Here is a 20,651-nt window from a genome sequence, read left to right on the forward strand (position 1 = left end):
ACAACAATATAACAACACATGCTCCACCATTTAAATCGACCATACACAAACCATTAACATGCTTGCCAACCAGATGTAATGACGAGTTCAATGTACAAGGTCCTAGGCGCAATCGAGCAAACACCACCTCTTCCTTCTTAATCTGACCTTTGAATCTTGGTCCACCAACCTTTCTTTGGAGGGCATATAAATGCCGGCCCTTGGGCTCAGAGTCCCATCTCTTCTGCCACACATCTATCAAAATGGAACATTAACATCAGTTATATGTCATTTTAAAGCCCTTTTGACTATCTGGTCTAGAATGTCATTCCCTTCCACACCCAACTGGGCTGGGACCCAACAGAATCTCACTACTACACAGTCTCTCAATTTTCCATAATAACATTAATGCCTCCAATAGTAGGTCATTCCTATTAGATTTGCCAGATGATAAACTATTCAATACAGACAGGGAATCTGAGCATACTATAATTTTGACAGGTTGAATGTCCTCTACCCACTGGAGGGCAACTGCTATCACCAACAGTTCATCTGAGTATACTGACTGTGAAGTCTTGGAGATCCAATAACCTTTTAGCCGTTTTCACAATGATTTCCAGTTTCTTTGATTTTTTTGTTAGTTTGTCCTGTACAATGAATCACTTGCGCAATAAACGCAGCAAAATCAACCTTCTTCACGATTAGTGTTCCAGGACCTCTCAACTGACTGACATCTGTCGGACAGGTGTGTTTCTTTCTAAATTATGTCCTAACAATTGAATTGGCCACAGGTGGACTCCAATCAAGCTGTATGGACGTCTCAAGGATGATCAAAGGAACTTGGATGCACTTGAGGTCAATTTGCAAATATTTCTAAAAATGTTTTCACTTTGTCATTATGGGGTATTGTGTGTAGATGGGTGAGAAAAAAATCAGTTTAATCCATTTTTAATTCAGTCTGTAACGCAACAAAATGTGGAATACATCAAGGGGTATGAACACTTTCTTAAGGCACAGTATCAACGTCAACTGTAAAGCCAGATTCTGGTTCAGTGTCCTCTCATCATAAGCGAGGGAAACAACAGCAGTTTATAACGGCTGCACTACATATTCTGGACTGCACCTACCTCAATGAACCTCCCATGCCTGGTCAATCACAGCCATGACATTTTACTAGTGATAGTGCATCCCTGACTAACAAATATTATACACAGCAATGCTGTCCAGTGGCAATACACACGTGTTCATTCTCCCTCTAATCAGGGACTCATTCCAGGGTGAAGATCGCTAGACACCGACAGAGTCTATATCCACACACACAACTAGTAATTTAGCTATGGCAATTTGTGTGATCCGGGTCCCGGATTAGTGCCATGCAGACTCGCAACGTCTGTACGATGACATCACGGGGCATAGGACTGGCGGCTCTGACTGATGGAGAAAAGAGCCAGAAGACCCTGAAACTTTACGTCTAACATAATTTAGAATGATTCAGACTTGATTGAAACAACATACGGCAACGGAATAGAACCGGAAGAACTCCGTTTCATTTACTGTTGAATACCGACGGCCAGTCTCGGAAGTTGACTACTGCTGATTTGAGACTGGTTTTCTACCTGGCTAGCCAGCTACGTTAGCTAGCTGCTAACAGCTTGTAACGTTAGCTAGCTAACAGTAACGTTAGTAGCGAGGCCAGAGAGTCTAACTTTATCCATTGATAAATATTTAAGTAATTATCAGAAATAATCATAATTGTTCTAACCAGTCGGTACGTAATATTGCGACTGGGCTGGTTTTTGGGGACATTCAAGACCCCTTCTTGTCATAACTAGCACTTAGCTAAGCTAGTTAGCAAAGCTAACCAGCAACGTCGCTCCTCTTTCCCCCGTTTTGGGTCCAGTTCAGGCAAGTAAGGATAACGAAACAACTAGTTCGCTAAACGGGTACTTTTTATGACATAATGGAAAGTTTAACATTAACTGATGGAGAGCAGAAGTATTACTCTGATTTGTTCGTTTATTGCGATACGGACAACACCAAGAAAGTGGCTTCCAACGGCAGAGTTCTTGACCTTTTCCGAGCGGCCCAGCTACCCAGTGAGGTTGTCCTGCAGGTAGGCTACTTAAATTAACTAGCTAGCTAAACGTATCAATCTGTCAAATGTGATACAGGTGTGTTTGTCATGTATGTGGCGTTCATGTTGACAGTGGTGAACGTGACGAGACACACCTTCTACTAACCAGTTAGCAAAGTGAAAAAGGGCTTTAATGCTGCAGCTGGCTAACTAGCAAAGCCTGCTACACAGAATGAAGTTAGCAAGTTGCTAACATTACATTTTATACATGGCCAAAATGATGTAGATAGCCACATGTTCTTTCAACACCATAGCTATTTATTTTCAATGTTCTTCTAGCTGTCTTTCTGCTTGATATTCTTGTAATTTGAATCATAAGCTAGTTTAGCTATCCCAACTTGTTTTTGTAGCTAACCAGTTTTCAACAGTGGACAGCCCACTTCCTTCCTTGTGCATTTGATACTTTGTTGTTTTCTGGACTGGATACAAAGTTTACAGTATAGACACACTCTTTTATTTGTATCACCTTGATTCTATTCAAAGGTCACAGTGCTCATTTGACTGATTAACATGAATCCGATCCAAGATGTGAAGCCAGTAGAATGTGCATTGTAGCACAGACTGTGTTACTTGAACATAGTCATGTTCAGCTATTTCTTTGTATATTCTTGCTGTTATCAATTTGTGGGCTGACACCAACATTTCTGTTACGGTTGAAGGATTGCTGGGCTGTCTTTCATTCAAAGTGTCAGTTATTGACCGGCTCAGTCTAATTCCTAAGCCACTTGTACTGGTGGAGGCTATATAGAATTCATGTGATATGAAGGGGTTTGACTCACACTTTTGTTTCAACATTTACTGTGCTCTTTTGTGGGCCATGATATATGCTTTTATTTCCTCCCTAATGTAAAAACACAGGATTAATGGTTTATGTTATGGTTGTATATTATACTGAAGAATAGGCCTGATCCATAAATCTGAGATGTGAAATGTGGCCTATTTCCCATTGAAATGATGCTGACTCACTAGGCCTAGGCTGGTAGCTATATTTCTTACCAATGTTGGTCAAACCCTATAGCACCGCAATGGCAAAGTCTCAGGGAATAGGCCTTCTCCTTACCTCTAATTCAGATGCATCATTTTAGAAATGTCAGACCATTTTGTTTTATGACGACACAAGTCACATTGCTCAGTGAGCACACAAAGCAACAGCTGTCTTCCTGTGTTAGGAAGCAATGTCCTTGGAACTTTCTCTGCGAGAGACTGCAACATTCTCTCCCATGATCAACAATTTGGCACAAAACAGTAGTGCATGAACAGAATAGTGAGTTTATATCGCTCTACAGACCCACAGTATGTTGATAATGAGAGGAATTGCCCCTCCCTACCTTCAGGCTATGCTCAAACCCTACACCCCAACCCGAGCACTCCGTTCTGCCACCTCTGGTCTCTAGGCCCTCCCACCCCTACGGGAGGGCAGATCCCACTCAGCCCAGTCCAAGCTCTCCTCTTTCCTTGTACCCCAAGTGTGAAACAAAAAAAAAGACTAAGATGTTAATTTGTTGTCTCAGATCACAGAGCTCTGTGGAGCCACTCGCCTGGGCCATTTTGGAAGGAGCCAGTTTTACATTGCACTGAAACTCATCGCTGTAGCCCAGTCCGGACTGCCTCTCCGGGTAGAGAGCCTCAATTCTGGTTAGTAAACTTCTAGAATGCTCCATCTATTAGAAATTAACCACTAAAGTATGAGAGCGGGTATTAGTCAAGGGGGGACACCGGACAATGTTGTTTACATCTTTTTATGTTTGCCTTTGGTGTGGTTTCAGTTAAATTCAGTCAGCCTATATTGAAGGGACAGTAGCCTAGTCATGTGTTTTTCACAATGGCACATTGCAACAACAGAGCTGATTGCGTAACTTCAAAGATAAGAATAAGGATAGCCTACACTTACCAACATCCTCTCAATTGAATGGACACACAGGTCTAAAATACAAATGAGGCATTGTTTAGGCATTGAACTGAATACAGTGCATTCGGAAAGTATTCAGACCCCTTGACTTTTATTCCACATTTGTTACGTTACAGCCTTATTCTAAAATTAATTAAATTGTTTTTTTCCCTTCATCAATCTACACACATTACACCATAATGTCAAAGCGAAAACAGGTGTAAAAATGTTAGCGAATGTATTATTTAAAAAAAACACCTGAAATGACATTTACATAAGTATTCAGAGCCTTTACTCAGTACTTTGTTGAAGCACCTTTGGCAGCGTTTACAGCCTCGGGGCTTCTTAGGTATGACGCTACAAGCTTGGCACACCAGTATTTGGGGAGTTTCTCCCATTCTCTGCAGATCCTCTCAAGCTCTGTCAGGTTGGATAGGGAGCGTCGCTGCACAGCTATTTTCAGGTCTCTCCAGAGATGTTTGATCGGGTTCAAGTCCAGTCTCAGGCAGGGCCACTCAAGGACATTCAGAGACTTGTCCCGAAACCACTCCTGCGTTGTCTTGGCTGTGTGCTTAGGGTCGTTGTCCTGTTGGAAGGTGAACCTTCACCCCAGTCTGAGGTCCTGCGAGCTCTGGAGCAGGTTTTCATCAAGGATCTCTCTGTACTTTGCTCTGTTCATCTTTCCCTCTATCCTGACTAGTCTCCCAGTCCCTGCTGCTGAAAACATCCCCACAGCATGATGCTGCCACCACCATGCTTCACCGTAGGGATGATACCAGGTTTCCTCCAGACGTGACGCTTGCAATTCAGGCCAAAGAGTTCTTGGTTTCAGCAGATCAGAGGATCTTGTTTCTCATGGTCAGAGTCCTTTAGGTGCCTTTTGGCAAACTCCAAGCGGGCTGTCATGTGCCTTTTACTGAGGAGTGGCTTCCGTCTGGCCACTCTACTATAAAGGCCTGATTGGTATAGTGCTGCGGAGATGGTTGTCCTTCTGGAAGGTTCTCCAATCTCCACAGAGGAACTCTGGAGCTCTGTCAGAGTGACAATCAGGTTCATGGTCACCTCCCTGACCAAGGCCCTTCTCTCCCTATTGCTCAGTTTGGCTGGGCGGCCCGCTCTTGAAAGAGTCTTAGAGGTTCCAAACTTCTTCCATTTAAGAATGATGGCTTGGTTCTTGCTCTGACATGCACTGTCAACTGTGGGACCTTTATATAGACAGGTGTGTGTGCCTTTCCAAATCATGTCCAATCAATTAAATTTACCACAGGTTGACTCCAATCAAGTTGTAGAAACATCTCAAGGATGATCAATGGAAACAGGATGCACCTGAGCTCAATTTAGAGTCTCATAGCAAAGGGTCTGAATACTTATGTAAATAAGGTATTTCTTTTTCAAATGTTTTATAAAGTCTCATATCTGAGTCCATTAATAAGTAACAGGATGCAGATATATGGATGATCAGAGATGGAGCGTCAGTGTGGGTTTGCAGGAAATAAAGACGCACTATATATACAAAGGTATGTGGACACCTCTTCAAATTAGTGGATTCGGCTACTTCAGCCACACCCGTTGCTGAAAGGTGTATAAAATTAAGCACACAGCCATGCAATCTCCATAGACAAACATTGGCAGTAGATTGGCCCGTGCTGAAGAGCTCAGTGACTTTCAACGTGGCACCGTCATAGGATGCTACCTTTCCAACAAGTCGGTTCGTAACATTTCTGCACTGCTAGACCTGCCCTGGTCAACTGTAAGTGCTGTTATTGTGAAGTGGAAATGTCTAGGAGAACAACGGCTCAGCCGTGAAGTGGTAGGCCACACAAGCTCACAGAACAGGACCGCCAAGTGCTGAAGCGCGTAGTGCGTAAAAACCGTCTGTCATCGGTTGCAACACTCACTACCGAGTTCCAAACTGCCTCTGGAAACGACGTCAGCACAATAATTGTTCGTCGGGAGCTTCATGAAATGGGTTTCCATGGCCGAGCAGCCGTACACCAGCCTAAGATCGCAATGCCAAGCGTCGGCTGGAGTGGTGTAAAGCTCACCGCCATTGGACTCTGGAGCAGTGGAAACATGTTCTCTGGAGTGATAAATCATGCTTTACCATCTGGCAGTCCGACGGACGAATCTGGGTTTGGCGGATGCCAGGAGAACACTACCTGCCCGACTGCATAGTGCCAACTAAAGTTTGGTGAAGGAGGAATAGTGGTCTGGGGCTGTTTATCATGGTTCGGGCTAGGCCCCTTAGTTCCAGTGAAGGTAAATCTTAACGCTGCAGCATACAATTACATTCTAGGCGATTCTGTGCTTCGACTTTGTGGCAACAGTTTGGGGAAGGCCATTTCCTGTTTCAGCGTGACAGTGCCCCCGTGCACAAAGCGAGGTACATTCAGAAATGGTTTGTTGAGATCAGTGTGGAAGAACTTGACTGGCCTGCACAGAGCCCTGACCTCAACCCCATCGAACACCTTTGGGATGAATTGGAACGCTGACTGCGAAGCCAGGACTAAAACCCAAACCTCACTAATAATCTTGTGGCTGAATGGAAGCAAGTCCCTGCAGCAATGTTCCAACATCTAGTGGAAAGCCTTCCCAGAACAGTGGAGGCTGTTAAAGCAGCAAAGGGAGGACCAACTCCATATTAATGCCCATGATTTTGGAATGAGATGTTCGACGAGCAGGTGTCCACATACTTTTGGTCATGTATTGTACAAGCGAAGAATAGAGAACAAATTCAACAGGAAATCGCACAGCCTAAACAGGAAGCTGGGCCAAATATATTGGAGGAAAAGACTCAAAGTAGCTCTTGAAAACATAAACATTAGGCTTTGTAAAGCACCATTGATATATAATTTAAGTAAATCGACTAACACTTACCTAGATGTGGTTAATAATGCAGTTGAAAACAAATGTTGTGGTTGTCAATTTCAACACTTTTGTAGGCCATGTTGTAATAGGCCATACTAGACTACAACAGCTGACTAGTCAAGTCCTGCTAGTTGAGACAACTAGCTAGAGTGGATTTGAGGCAGTACTGTTATCTAACAGTGTTTCTCATCTACAGTCAAGGACTTGCCTCTGCCTCGCTTTGTTGTGGCCAAGAATGAGCACGAGGCCAGACACACAGCCATGTACCCGGACTCTGAGAACCAGGGGCCTTACCAGGGTGTAATCCCACGACCCCCAGGCCGAGGGCAGGTCAAGAAGGTGTCTGCCCATGAGGTCATTCAGTCCTGCGTGCCCACAGTAGAACCACAGGTCAGTGCCCCTCTGAGCATTTCTCTTATCAAGACATCTCTAGTGGAGAAAAATGTATGATACAAAACTATTTGAATGATATCGTTTCTTGACATATAGATCTGTCAGAATTACAATTCAAACTTTGATAGACATGAGGTTTTCATCTGTTATTTGCCACTCTTTGCAGCTGCAGCCCGACACCACGTCCCCTGTGGTGTCTCCTCACCAGTCCCCTCCCACCTCGCCCCACTGGAGAAAGCACAAACGTCAGGCCAGCGGGGGGAACGTAGAGAGACAACCTGTGGTTGTGGCAGGTGCTGTCTGGACACCTTTCAGAGAAGCACAAGCAGGTACACACTCCACGCAACAACCTGTATCCTCTGTGAATGTTACAATCTGACAAGTTTTACAGTTTGTTGTAGATGTGTATTAACATCTGTACACAGTTGTAATGCATTGTTTTGGCTTTCCCCAGTCATACAACTATGACATAGCTTGTTAGATAAGTGAGAGGTTCAGCCAATAAACAGAACATGATTATTGATAATAACAATATTGATGGCGTTGAAGACATGCGTCTCCATAGTCCACTCACTCAATGCTTGAGTGTGCTCACTGCGTCAGCTAGGAGGAGCGCTGTGTAATCTAATTGCCCTGTCTGAGGCTGTGTAACTCTCCTCTCTCTACAGGACCTGTGGTGGCAGGTGATGGGATGTGGTCTGCCCACTCTCCTCCCCCTGTTCAGGAAAGCTGGGTCAGTTTGAAAGATGCTCATCCCCCCTCCTCCAGCACACTCCCAGCAATACATTCCTCGCCGGTCCAGGTAGTGCAGCAAATGCTTCCATGGACCTGGCATATTTCTCGTAATGGCTTAAAGGCATAGAGATGCCTCTTTTATCTTCACTTAGTTTCTGGCCTATTTCACTAGATGCTCTATTTCATTGGCTAATGTTTCCCCCTCATATAACTACATACAGTGCATTCGGAAAGTATTCAGACCCCTTGACTTTTTCCACATTTTGTTACGTTACAGCCTTATTCTAAAATGGGTGAAATTGTTTTTTTCCCCCCCTCATCAATCTACACACAATACCCCATAATGACAAAGCGAAAACATGTTTTTAGAAATGTTTGCACATTTATTAAAAATAAATCTATAACATTTACATAAGCACCTGTGGCAGCAATTACAGCCTCGAGTCTTCTTGGGTATGACGCTACAAGCTTGGCACACCTCTATTTGGGGACTTTTTCCCATTCTTCTCTGCAGATCCTCTCGAGCTCTGTCAGGTTGGATGGGGAGCGTCGCTGCACAGCTATTTTCAGGTCTCCAGAGATGTTGGATCGGGTTCAAGTCCGGGCTCTGGCTGGGCCACTCAAGGACATTCAGAGACTTGTCCCCAAGCCACTCCTGCGTTGTCTTGGCTGTGTGCTTAGGGTCGTTGTCCTGTTGGAAGGTGAACCTTCGCCCCCAGTCTGAGGTCCTGAACGCTCTGGAGCAGGTTTTCATCAAGGATCTCTCTGTACTTTGCTCCGTTCATCTTTCCCTCGATCCTGACTAGTCTCCCAGTCCCTGCTGCTGAAAAACATCTCCACAGCATGATGCTGCCACCACCATGCTTCACCGTAGGGATGGTGCCAGGTTTCCTCCAGACGTGACACTTGCCAAAGAGTTAAATCTTGGTTTCATCAGACCAGAGAATCTTGTTTCTCATGGTCTGAGAGTCCTTTAGGTTCCTTTTGGCAAACTCCAAGTGGGATGTCATGTGCCTTTTACTGAGGAGTGGCTTCCATCTGGCCACTCTACCATGAAGGCCTGGTTGTCCTTCTGGAAGGTTCTTCCAGCTCCACAGAGGCTCTGTCAGAGTGACCATTGTGTTGTTGTTCACCTCCCTGACCAAGGCTCTTCTCCCCCTAGGAAGTAGTTCCAAACTTCTTCCATTTAAGAATGATGGACTCCACTGTGTTCTTGGGGACCTTAAGTGCTGCAGAAATGTTTTGGTACCCTTCTCCAGATCTGTGCCTCGACACAATCCTGTTTCGGAGCTCTACAGACAATTCCTTCCACCTCATGGCTTGATTTTTGCTCTGACCTGCACTGTCAACTGTGAGACCTTATATAGACAGGTGTGTGGCTTTCCAAATCATGTCCAATCAATTTAATTTACCACAGGTAAGGGTCTGAATACTTATGTAAATAAGGTATTTCTATTTTTAATTGTTTATACATTTGCTAAAAATTCTAAACCTGTTTTCGCTTTGTCATTATTGGGTATTGTGTGTAGATTGATGGAAACAAATATTTAATCAATTTTAGAATAAGGCTGTAACATAACAAAATGTGGAAAAAGTCAAGGGGTCTGAATACTTTCCGAATGCACTGTAGCTACTGCTAGTTCACTGCAATAAGTCGGGAGCAGTTCTTTGTCCAAACAAGCAATATTCTTTGTAAGTGGTTTGAGGTATTTGAAGACAAATGCTTGCAAACGCATCTCCCCCCTCCTTTTCTGCTACTCTTTTGTATATTTTCCATTGTCTGTGTACTCGTTGCTTATTAGTACTATCACAACTCTTTAGGGCAGGGGTGTCAAACTCATTTTAGCTCAGGGGCCACATGGAGGAAAATCTATTCCCAAGTGGGCCGGACCGGAAAAATCATGGTATATATATATAACTTAAAAACAACAACTTCAGATTGTTTTCTTTGTTTTAATACGATCAACATACAACATAAAGCTGGAGCCTGAGGACAGTGTCCAAAAGCACAACATCACTATTAATCATAAAACACCTCAAGTTATTTGAAAGTTCTGAGGACAAAGAACACACAAACACACAATGCCTCAGTGATTCACAGAAGTATATCACAGAACTATATCAGGGTGTCATTTCTCAGGCAGAAATGTAGATAAAAATAATGAAATCCTGTTCCCCAAACAAGTGCAAGAACCACAGAGTCAAGAATAGGTTAAATATACAAATAAAATAAAATAAATTAAAAACAATAGCACATCAACATAAAAACATATAAACATAAATCTGAAAGCGTTGCTCAAACTCCCGTAACAGTCCCGTTATTTTATCTTTGAACCGCTTCATGTCTGCCACATGTTGGGTCGCGCACACATTTTTCAGACAGGGGAAGTGAGCTGCATCACCACCGGAAAGTTGCGTCTCCCACAACGACAGCTTCAACTTGAAAGAACGTATGCTGTCATAATACTGCGTGACAACTTTGTTGCGCCCTTGCAGCTGTTTGTTCAAGTTATTCAGGTGCTCTGTAACATCCACCATAAATGCAAGGTCCTGCATCCATTCTGCGGAATGAAATTCTAACACTGGTTTGCCCTTTTCTTCCATGAACTGTTCAATTTCTTCTCGTAAATCAAAGAAACGCCTCAGCACCTCGGCTTAACCATCTTACCTCAGTGTGGTATGGCAGGCCATAGATGTGGTCTTTCTCTCTGAGAAGGCTGTCAAACTGACGGTGATTCAGGCTTCTGGATCGGATGAAATTAACAGTTTGGATGACCACCTTCATGACGTTATCCATCTTTAATGACTTGCAACACAAAGCCTCCTGGTGCAAAATACAGTGAAAAGTCAAAAAATCACGTCCTCCATTTGCAGATTGCACTTTCTCTCTGAACTTTGTCACAACGCCTGCTTTTTTCCCGATCATTGAGGGCGCACCATCTGTAGCCAGGCTGACAGCGCGGGACCAGTCCACTCCGACCCTGTCCAGCGCGCCGACGAGTGCGGTAAAAATATCAGCTGCTGTCGTTGTATCTGTCATCGGCACCAACTCCACGAACTCCTCGGTGACGGTCAATGTGTCATCAACTCCGCGGATGAAAATGGCCAGTTGTGCAACATCTGTAATGTCCGTGCTTTCATCAATTGCAACCGAAAACGCAATAAATGACTTTACTTTTTGCTTCAACTGGCTGTCCAAATCCACTGAAAGATCGGAAATCCTGTCTGCAACTGTGTTTCTTGTCAGGCTGATATTTGCAAAAGCCTGCCGCTTTTCAGGGCACACAATCTCCGCTGCCTTCATCATGCATGTTTTTACAAATTCACCCTCACTAAATGGTTTTGAAGCCACTGCGATTTCATTAGCAATGAGGTAGCTAGCTTTCACTGCAGCGTCACTGATGTCTCGGCTGTGAGTAAACACAGACTGCTGTTTCTTCAGACCCGCCAACAGTTCATTCACCTTCTCTCATCTCCGCTGTCCTTGAAAGTTGTCATATTTGTCGGCATGAAGACTCACATAGTGGCGACGAAGGTTATATTCTTTCAGCATAAATAGGATGACCATTTTTCTTGGAACACTCTGCACTCTGCGTCCACTTTTCTCTTTTTTGACAGAGACATATTGGGGCAATGAGGGTGCCAAAGCACATAATGTTAAAAGTAGAAGCCGTAATAAATATCGCGGGCAAAACAAAGTAGCTCATTGGCTGCACGTGCTTGACCTACTTGCTCTGCCCCGGTATAAACAGTTTGCTTGCTTAACACACTTGCTATTGCGCCATCCAGTGGACGCAATTGGAACAGCAGTTTATTTTATTGAAAAATTGCAGTGCATTTTCATACTTTACAAAATTATTATTAAATATATATATATTTTTTTCAAAATCATCTCGCGGGCCGGATTAAACCCGTTTGCGGGCCTGATCCGGCCCGCGGGCCGGACGTTTGACACCCCTGCTTTAGGGGATTGTTTCAATATGTTTTCTCTCTCTAAATGTTTCACGTGACTGTCTTTAGGAGAACTCTTCGATACGAACGGTTGCATCTGCTTCAACAACCAATGAAATCCAAAGACAGTCCAGTGGTGGTTATGACGACCCCTGGAAAATCACAGACGAGCAGAGACAGTATTACATCAATCAGTTCAAGACCATCCAACCAGACCTCAACGGTTTCATTCCTGGTGAGTAGTGAGCTTTGTTTGAAACCACCTTTTACACGTATTCACCTTTAAATCCGCAATCTGCAGTTGCTTCATCCAATTTTGGACTTATAAATTAATGATATGTTATTCAAGAATCAACTGTCGTACCCAATCAGAACCCAACATATACGTTTGTTTTACACCAATGATTGTAAACGTTGTAAATGCCTCAACATGCTTAGAACTATCATTTCTCCAGGCCCATCCCTCAGCTTTTTACCAAAACAGAGGCAGGGAACCGCTTTGTTATTGTTTCAATTAAGAATTGGCCCTTTAAAAGTTACAGGGATTGGCTGTTATGCTACAGTGATTGACCCAGCACAATCTGTTTTTCCCTTCCTCTATATTTCAGGTTCTGCCGCAAAAGAATTTTTCACTAAATCAAAGCTACCTATTCTTGAACTGTCCCATATTTGGTAAGTTATTCAAAAGTGTGCTATTGGCTTTAGTTGAGATGCTCCCCATATGTAATGATGGAATTATATTATGAGCCACCTGCTGTATTCTTAATCCAGGAAGCAATACCAAAGAATGGAATATATGACCCTCAATAACTCCTCTTCAATTTAATGAATTTGGATAACTCTTGCTCAGTGATTGAATTCACAAGGGATTCGAGCAGTTCTCTATTCACGAGTGGGTTGTCTTTTTTGCTGATTAACGTTCTTTGCATTACAGGGAGCTGTCGGATTTCGATAAAGACGGGGCCTTGACACTGGATGAGTTCTGTGCTGCATTTCATCTGGTTGTTGCTAGGAAAAACGGCTATGATCTTCCCGAAAAGCTGCCGGAGAGTCTTATGCCAAAGCTTATTGACTTGGATGACTCAGCAGGTAAAAGCTGGTGCTCTCCTCCTGCTATATAATCAGAATTTGTCCAAATCTGGCCTTGGGACCGTCTGCTGCAGACAGTTGATTTATGAAACACAGAGAGAAATTAGCATGATTGAATGGAACTGTCATCTTGATTTATATAAATGTTCCAGAGGTTCCAGACCAGGCCCCTGACGTGGGCTACTCGGGCTCCCCCGTGGAGGTGACCCCCAACAAGTCCCCCTCCATGCCCTCACTCAACCAGACCTGGCCTGATCTCAACCAGGGCAACGAGGTTGGACACAGAACCACCACATGTTATCACTGTAAAATAGGACATTGTTGAACTTTTGCCATTCCAGCATTTTGCAAATTACTTCTCAATTAAGTGATCGATAAGGGTCTTTCCGTTGCTAGGTTTTAGTAGCTATCCTCTTGCAGTAATTTCCTAATTCAGTATCTTTCTTGTCCATTTTTGAGAAACACAGGTTAGTACTTACAGAAAGCTACAATTGTTGATATTCTCAATCAGTCAGTTTGCTCCATTTCTGTTTAGCTAGTTATCATTCTTAGATCAAAGTGTTTTCACTAACCAGGTTCCAGCCAATATCCTCACTATTATTAATGGATTATAAGTGATGATAAATGCAGTTCATCACCCCCTCCTGTGTGAGAGCAGTGGGGTTTGTAACTGGGTGGGGAATCATCCTGTGTGCTGATGTGTTTCTGCTCTGTCTCTCTAGCAGTGGGAGACTTTTAGTGAACGCTCCTCCAGCTCACAAACTCTGACCCAATTTGATTCTAACATTGCACCAGCTGACCCTGTAAGTCCATCACTTAGTATGCATGTTTCAGTATTAATTATGAAATTAACCCAATAACTAATTGAGAGCTGGCTCTCAGAGTGCATGTACTTAGTGCTACTGGATCCACCGCGACGGCAGTGCCCATGTGATTTTGCTTGCTTAGCTTATTGGCTTTTTTCTGTCCCATACTATGATTTAAGAATATGACCTTGTGGGCGCTACAAGGTCCTGGGATATTAGCTAAATGTTAGCAAAATTTAATATCTTTCACATATTCCATTTTCTCAATCTGCATAATTGCCATGAATAGAAGCCTTTTCTAACCTTTACAAACTGTTCTGACAATATGAAAGATTTCAATCCTAATGGCAGTATGTGGGCTTATGATCAAACTAAGACACCTCTGTCCTTACAGGATACAGCCATTGTCCACCCTGTCCCCATCCGCATGACCCCAAGCAAGATCCATATGCAAGAGATGGAGCTGAAGAGAACCGGAAGTGGTAAGAGCTCTGTCTTCGAAAGCAGCGTTTACTTTGGAGACTCGATCAACTAGCAACTCTCAATAATTTTACTGGAAGTAGTGAAGGGATGCACTACCTTTTTCTAAATGCTGTTAAGGGAATTTACCGTTTTTTTTCTTCTCATTCCTGTAGACCACACCCATCCTACGAGTCCCCTGATGGCTAAACCACCAGACCTCTCAGAAGAAACTAAGCTTGCCACCTCTATGAAGTTTGTAACTGCTAACTCTGGTAAGTGTCTCAAGGGATGTGCCATTATAAAGAACTTACGACGGTTGCAATTTGTAGGTAGATCTATTGTAGGAAATATGGCCTATGTGACCATAATTATATTGCATTTCCTTGAGGCATGGTTAAACATACAATACTCGTATTTCTCTCCTAAAGGTGATGGTTATAGCAGTTCAGATTCATATACTTCGGATCAAGACCCAATTACAAGTGTTGTATCTAGACAAAGGTAAGTTGGTCTCAATATCTAGAGATATTCGATGTCAAAACACATGTGCGTTGTTTATTGAAGAGTTTTTGAATGGTAAGCTCACTAGCTGTGTTTTAGGTCTCATTCTGGGAACTCTCCTGAAGGACTGAAGGTGGTGGCTGCCCCCCCACCGCCCCCTCCCAGACCCCACGCCTCCCACTCCCGCTCCTCCTCGCTAGACATGAACAGAAGCTTTGCGTCTGTCCCCACCGGGCCACAGTTGGCTGGAGTCGTGGCCTACCCTCCAGCCGTGCCTCCTAGACCACTACCCACACAGGTAGAACAATCAGTACAGACCTGAAGACTTTTATCAAAATGTTGCCTCCTCTGTGTAGTCTTTAATAGGAAATGTACATATTGAAATTCTGAAATCTCCTTACTTTATATTGTTCTATTGACTCTACACAGACTACTACTACTACTACTACTACTACTACTACTACTAAGGGAGTGAACGTTATTTATAATAAGTGTTACATGGAGAAAATCGGACGTCTCTGAAATGAAAATGGATAGCACTCCTTTCAGCAAAATATATTTGATCTAAACCCTCCCTAAATGCTTGGGGGGGAAAAAGGTGACATATACCCAAAATAATAATTAAAACGAAGTGGATAGCAGAGAACATGCCTACTGTTTACCCTCACTTCTTGGACAGACCAGAGCCTTAGATATGCAGTTTTAGAAACGGTTATTTGTTCTGTAAGCATTACATTTTACATTTTAGTCATTTAGCAGACGCTCTTATCCAGAGCGACTTACAGTTAGTGAGTGCATACATTATTTATTTTATTTTTCATACTGGAATCGAACCCACAACCCTGGTGTTGCAAATGCCATGCTCTACCAACTGAGCTACATCCCTGCCGGCCATTCCCTCCCCTACCCCGGTCGCGGCCGGCTACGACAGAGCCTGGATTACATGGCAATGCAGGATTTCTTTTTTTGTGCACAGGGCTGCGGGCCAGAAGGTTGTGAGTTCAGAGACCACTGTGGATAACAGTAGGGGTGGAAAGATCTCCTTTATAATAAAAGCATTTGCATGAATCTATCATATTTCTAGGTGCGAGGGGGAAAAAATTGCCATTTAGAAACATTTCATGCAATTCTACATAATTTGAGATATTAGCATAATCTTTTTTTAATACCCCATAAATGACAGAAATGACAGGCTAAAAATGGAGAGATATACCTATGTGTTCATCTTGCCATATTTCTCCAATGCCAAATCAGTGTGTTTTGTTTGCGACAAAACTGTCCCTGTTTGCAAATAATCATTAGGAATCTGAGCATGGTACTTTCAAAGTTAAGCCTACCTTTCCACCCTTAGACAGAGTAGGCCTACTGACGCAGAAAAATATAAGCTTTAACTACTGGCTACTCTTCTTCCGTGGCTTAACGGAAGTCCTCTGTAGCTCAGCTGGTAGAGTACGGCGCTTGTAACGCCAAGGTAGTGGGTTCGATCCCTGGGACCACCCATACACAAAAAAAGAAAAATGAATGCACGCATGACTGTAAGTCGCTTTGGATAAAAGCGTCTGCTAAATGGCATATTATTATTATATTATTAACCCAACGAGAGGAGGTCACAAGTGTTTCCCTAAAAGCTGTCTTAAACATCTTCTATTGTGCAGAAAGTGAATAGCTTAATCAATTGATAGTGACCGAATTAGATTACTTCCCAAGCAAAGTACATTTTTGTCTCCTCTGTAGCTCAGCCTCTGATTGTCAAAGAAACAATATCCTCATATGCATCGGAGTCACGTCTTTCCTGGGTATTTTACAGCTCGTTTCTAGCATAAAGCATCACGGATAATCGGATCTGTAATTTTTTCCCCCTCTAAATCTTAAGATAGCGATGGGTAGGCCTGTGCTTTTTCTTGCCATATTCTTTAATAAAACGTAGGCTTATGGCAAATCTATGGATATAGCAGCCTATAGCCTGTGGTTAATTACCTCTGTCAAACAGGTAGGCCTACCTCTTATTTCTTAAATAGGAAGAAATAGGCTCCAACACAAAGCCCTCTTGTTGTTAGTGAAGTCTAATTTAAAATGAAGACTGTTGAAATTAATTATGCCTACTGTCCATTGGTTGTGCCTCGGCTGCTGCTTCAAGTTTCAGCACCACAATATAAGTTACTCAAATCAATAACTCTGAATACATCATGTGCAATAAACTTTTAATTTAAAAAAACAAACAATTATATTAGTAGCAAGCTATCAAAGTTGACCTCCGGTCCTCCCTCATCTTCACGCTCTCCTCCTCAAACTGAACAGAACGTAAGTTATAGGGTAGTCCGCGCACAAGATATTGCATTTTTGGACTATTATTTTCGGAAGAAACCTTTGACTCTCCTTCTGAACTGCCACCATAGCCCTACACAGCACATACATTGGTTAAGCAGCACACAAAAACATTTTTGATCAGCAAGAGCAGAGCAGCTCAGGGCTCAGGGTTGGAATATCCATTGCAGTGTGTAATGCAGCCTAGTTTTATTTACACCATCCCAGCAGCGATCTTAGTAATATAACTTTGCTCTGTGCTTCTCTGAGCATGCACTTCATAGCCTATGGATAATTTGATTGAGACTACACTAAATAGCCTATGAGCGCACTTGATATTGCACATCTCCTAATAAGCAACTAATACTAAAACACTGAGAAATATTAAAATTTCATCAATTACAAATTACATGACCCTCCCCTGGACTAGATTTAAAAAATACTAAACCCTCCCCTTGATTGAAATTGAAAAAGCATGACCTTCTCCCATTTTCCTCCAAGTACCCATTCAGTAAATATCGATCCACCTCTAAGTCATTGACTAAGTAATCTCCAGTTCAAGGTTGTTTTCAATATGCAGTGTTCAGTCTGAACCCTCTGTCTATCCCCTTTGTCGCCAGACCTCGGGTCCCCATAGTGGGCATCGCTTGGATGAGGGCCTGGCAGCTCACTCCACTACCTCGCCCCAGCAGATCCCGGAGCAGCCCAACTTCGCTGACTTCAGTCAGTTCCAGGCGTTCGCTGCCTCAGATCAGCGGAGCGACGACGGGGAGAAGCACCCAGAGAGTCTGCCGGTAAGTAAGACACAGTACAATACAGAACCACCCTGCAGTTGAAGGTAACCTAACCCGGTTCTATCATATTTGCGCTGTTATAATAAAAGACACTGAGATTGTTAGTGCTCCATTCACAGGTAGAAAAGTCTTCAGAAGGTGCTGGGCCTTTGAGAACCGTGAAGAGTGACAACCAGGAAGAGAGAGCTGCAGCTACTGTGAACTCTGTAAGTAGTTGACTTATTTAGACCATGATGCACCTCAATCAATCACCCCAACTACCTCGTACCTCAGTATACTGACTCGGTACCTGTATATAGCCTCTTTATTGTTATTTTGTTACTATTTTAATTTGTATCTTAATATTGTTATTGATATTTTGTTACTATTTACATTTTTATCTATTTGTTAATTTTCTTACTTTTTAACTGCATTGTTGGGAAAGGACTCGTAAGTAAGCATTTCACAGTAAAGTATTTTATTCGGCGCATGTGACAAATAGCATTTTATTTTATTTGATGCCAATACTGGGGGCCTCAATGTCCTCCTTTCATGCATATGGTTCATTTCAGATGATTTCTACAGTGTGTTTGTTTTTTCCCTGTCAGGCCAAAGGGTCCATCATGGCCCCCCCACCCAAGCCTGTCCGCCGGAGACTGAAGTCTGAGGATGAACTCCAGGAAGAGGCCCTCCCCCTGAAGTCTAACGTCATAGCCACTGTTCTAGCTATACAGCCATCCATTCCCAGGTAGGAACAGGGGCTCCATATGAATCTGAATAGTGACTGGTCTGTCGTTGTTGATTTATTATAGATCACTTAATTGGCATCGAAATGAAGAAATTAACTTTGTAATTTAAAACAAATACAGGTCGATTGGGAAGGATAAAAAAGCAATTCAAGCCTCTATCAGAAGAAACAAGGAGACCAACACAGTCTTGGCCAGGCTCAACAGTGAATTACAGCAACAGCTAAAGGTAGGGGAGTGTTTAAACACAGCACATGCATACTAACCAATCTGTTAGTGAACTGAACCTGAGGCTTGTTTTTGAACATTTTGGCTTCAAAAAAGCAAAGCCTTTAACAAGGTTGAACTTCAGTCCTAATTTTAGGTTCTTTATCTTGTTGTTTTTCATTCATAGGACTTGCTAGAAGAGAGGATATCTTTGGAGGTTCAACTGGAACAGCTCAGACCATTTTCCCATTTGTAACCTGTGTGTGTGAGGAGGACAAGTCCATCAGAGCAGATAGGAGAGGCCTGAAGGGGCCTTTTGTGTGATTCACATAGTGTTCTCCCGATGTCCACTCCCTCTGTGTTCTGCTGTCTACTGTGGGAACCAGACTCTGTCATCGACTGACTGCAACAACATACCCTGAGTCAACCTCATCGGACAGAGAACAGTCTTACCAGAGCGGCTGGGATGGGAATGTTACAAATATTGGCACTTTATTTATCAAAGAAATAAAGATTATTGTAGACGTCAATCCCTTATAGTAGCACAGGCCCCAGATGGCCAGGCAGGCAGGCATAGAACTGGAACTTGAGTCATGGGGTACTGAAGGCCAAGTTCCCTCCCCCATTTTTCCCCATGATGACAAGTGTCCAGTTCACTGAATGAGAGGAGCACACTGTGGTCTGCCTGTACTGTGCCGTGTGTGGGCCTGGCCGCCCGGGCCCTGTCGAGGACAGATAATCATACCAGCGAGGGCATTGGGTGAGGAGAGGGGAGGAGTCTATGGGAGATGATGCTCTATCCTGGAGCGCCTTGGACTGATCATGTGACAGGAATTCATTAATGTTCCAGTTTATTACAGCCTGTCTGTGTTCAGCTCTGTGTGTGTGTGTGTTTGGATGTATGTGGGCAGGCAACGGTTACATAAACTGCACAATGCAATGAGTGTATGTATGCGTTCTTCTAGTTTTCACTAGTCTTCTGCGATTTGATCTCTTAACACAGTGAGCTGTATTACCTTGTGAAGTGATCGACCCCCAGATGACGGAACACCTTTTAGTTTTCGCTCCTGGCTCTGTAGTTGCTCATGCTGACGCTGCCTGTGCCTGCTACCACGATACATTCTTTGAATCAGCCCTATCCCAAACACACTATGGAAGTGAGACCTGAATGAAAAGACTGCACTTTCCCCCTTTTTTTTTTTTACCTGCATGTTGTTCATGTTCTTATCTAGTATGAAGACTGCGCTTCAAAATATACCACTTGATTTCTACCTGTATATCTTACCTAGTATGACATTTGTGGTGGTACCTAAACCTTGTGTAACTGTCTATTTTTTCTTTTTTTTCTTAACTTGGCCTCAAAAGCCTTACTCCTGGCGTTCAGGTTTCCACTGTAATCTATTCTCCCTGTATTGAACCAAGGTGAGCCGCCTTTTCCCCGCTGTTCAGGTTGATGTACTGTATAAGGGGTATGTTGTATATTGTATATGATACACACCTTTTGATCTCATATGTACATTTGCATTAATTGCTGACTAACAGCAAATATTCTATTTAATTGCTTATATTATGGCTGTGGGATGATAGATGTTTAACTGCATGGATGTATCTCTGCAGAATGAACTAGCAGCTGTGTGATTTTTACACAAAATAAAAACGGCACAATATTTTAACCACCTTTTTCCGGTTCAGATTTTGTATTGCTGATTTGACTGACTCAAGCAGTCCCAAGGTATACCGTTGAAGAAATGCTTGTATTGCTACATTTTTAAGGCTTGATAGTAAAATTTGATGCATTCCAGTCTGACAAGATCC

General features: G+C 43.0%; 1 protein-coding gene across 1 annotated transcript; it reads left to right on the plus strand.

The window, feature by feature from the left end:
• The first annotated feature begins 1,407 nt into the window (after positions 1 to 1,407).
• Positions 1,408 to 20,509, plus strand: LOC311106544 (ralBP1-associated Eps domain-containing protein 1-like). Its single transcript, XM_084148915.1, has 19 exons — positions 1,408 to 2,092; positions 3,625 to 3,748; positions 7,066 to 7,259; positions 7,429 to 7,591; positions 7,931 to 7,995; positions 12,018 to 12,183; positions 12,557 to 12,620; positions 12,883 to 13,037; positions 13,190 to 13,311; positions 13,760 to 13,840; positions 14,238 to 14,325; positions 14,479 to 14,577; positions 14,734 to 14,806; positions 14,906 to 15,104; positions 17,731 to 17,904; positions 18,024 to 18,110; positions 18,492 to 18,631; positions 18,753 to 18,858; positions 19,024 to 20,509. The coding sequence occupies exons 1-19, from the start codon at positions 1,940 to 1,942 to the stop codon at positions 19,090 to 19,092; spliced, it is 2,322 nt and encodes a 773-aa protein (XP_084005041.1). The 5' UTR covers positions 1,408 to 1,939; the 3' UTR covers positions 19,093 to 20,509.
• Positions 20,510 to 20,651: the final 142 nt, after the last annotated feature.

Source organism: Coregonus lavaretus (genome assembly GCF_964263955.1).
Source record: "Coregonus lavaretus genome assembly, chromosome: 31".
NCBI lineage: Eukaryota > Metazoa > Chordata > Actinopteri > Salmoniformes > Salmonidae > Coregonus > Coregonus lavaretus.

Bases quoted from the DNA above. Each gene is read 5' to 3' on its own strand.
- LOC311106544 (XM_084148915.1), top strand. From the start codon at position 1,940: ATGGAAAGTTTAACATTAACTGATGGAGAGCAGAAGTATTACTCTGAT. The intron at 3,749-7,065 runs GTTAGTAAACTT...TCTCATCTACAG, and splicing joins GGTAGAGAGCCTCAATTCTG to TCAAGGACTTGCCTCTGCCT. The intron at 7,996-12,017 runs GTCAGTTTGAAA...GACTGTCTTTAG, and splicing joins CCCCTGTTCAGGAAAGCTGG to GAGAACTCTTCGATACGAAC.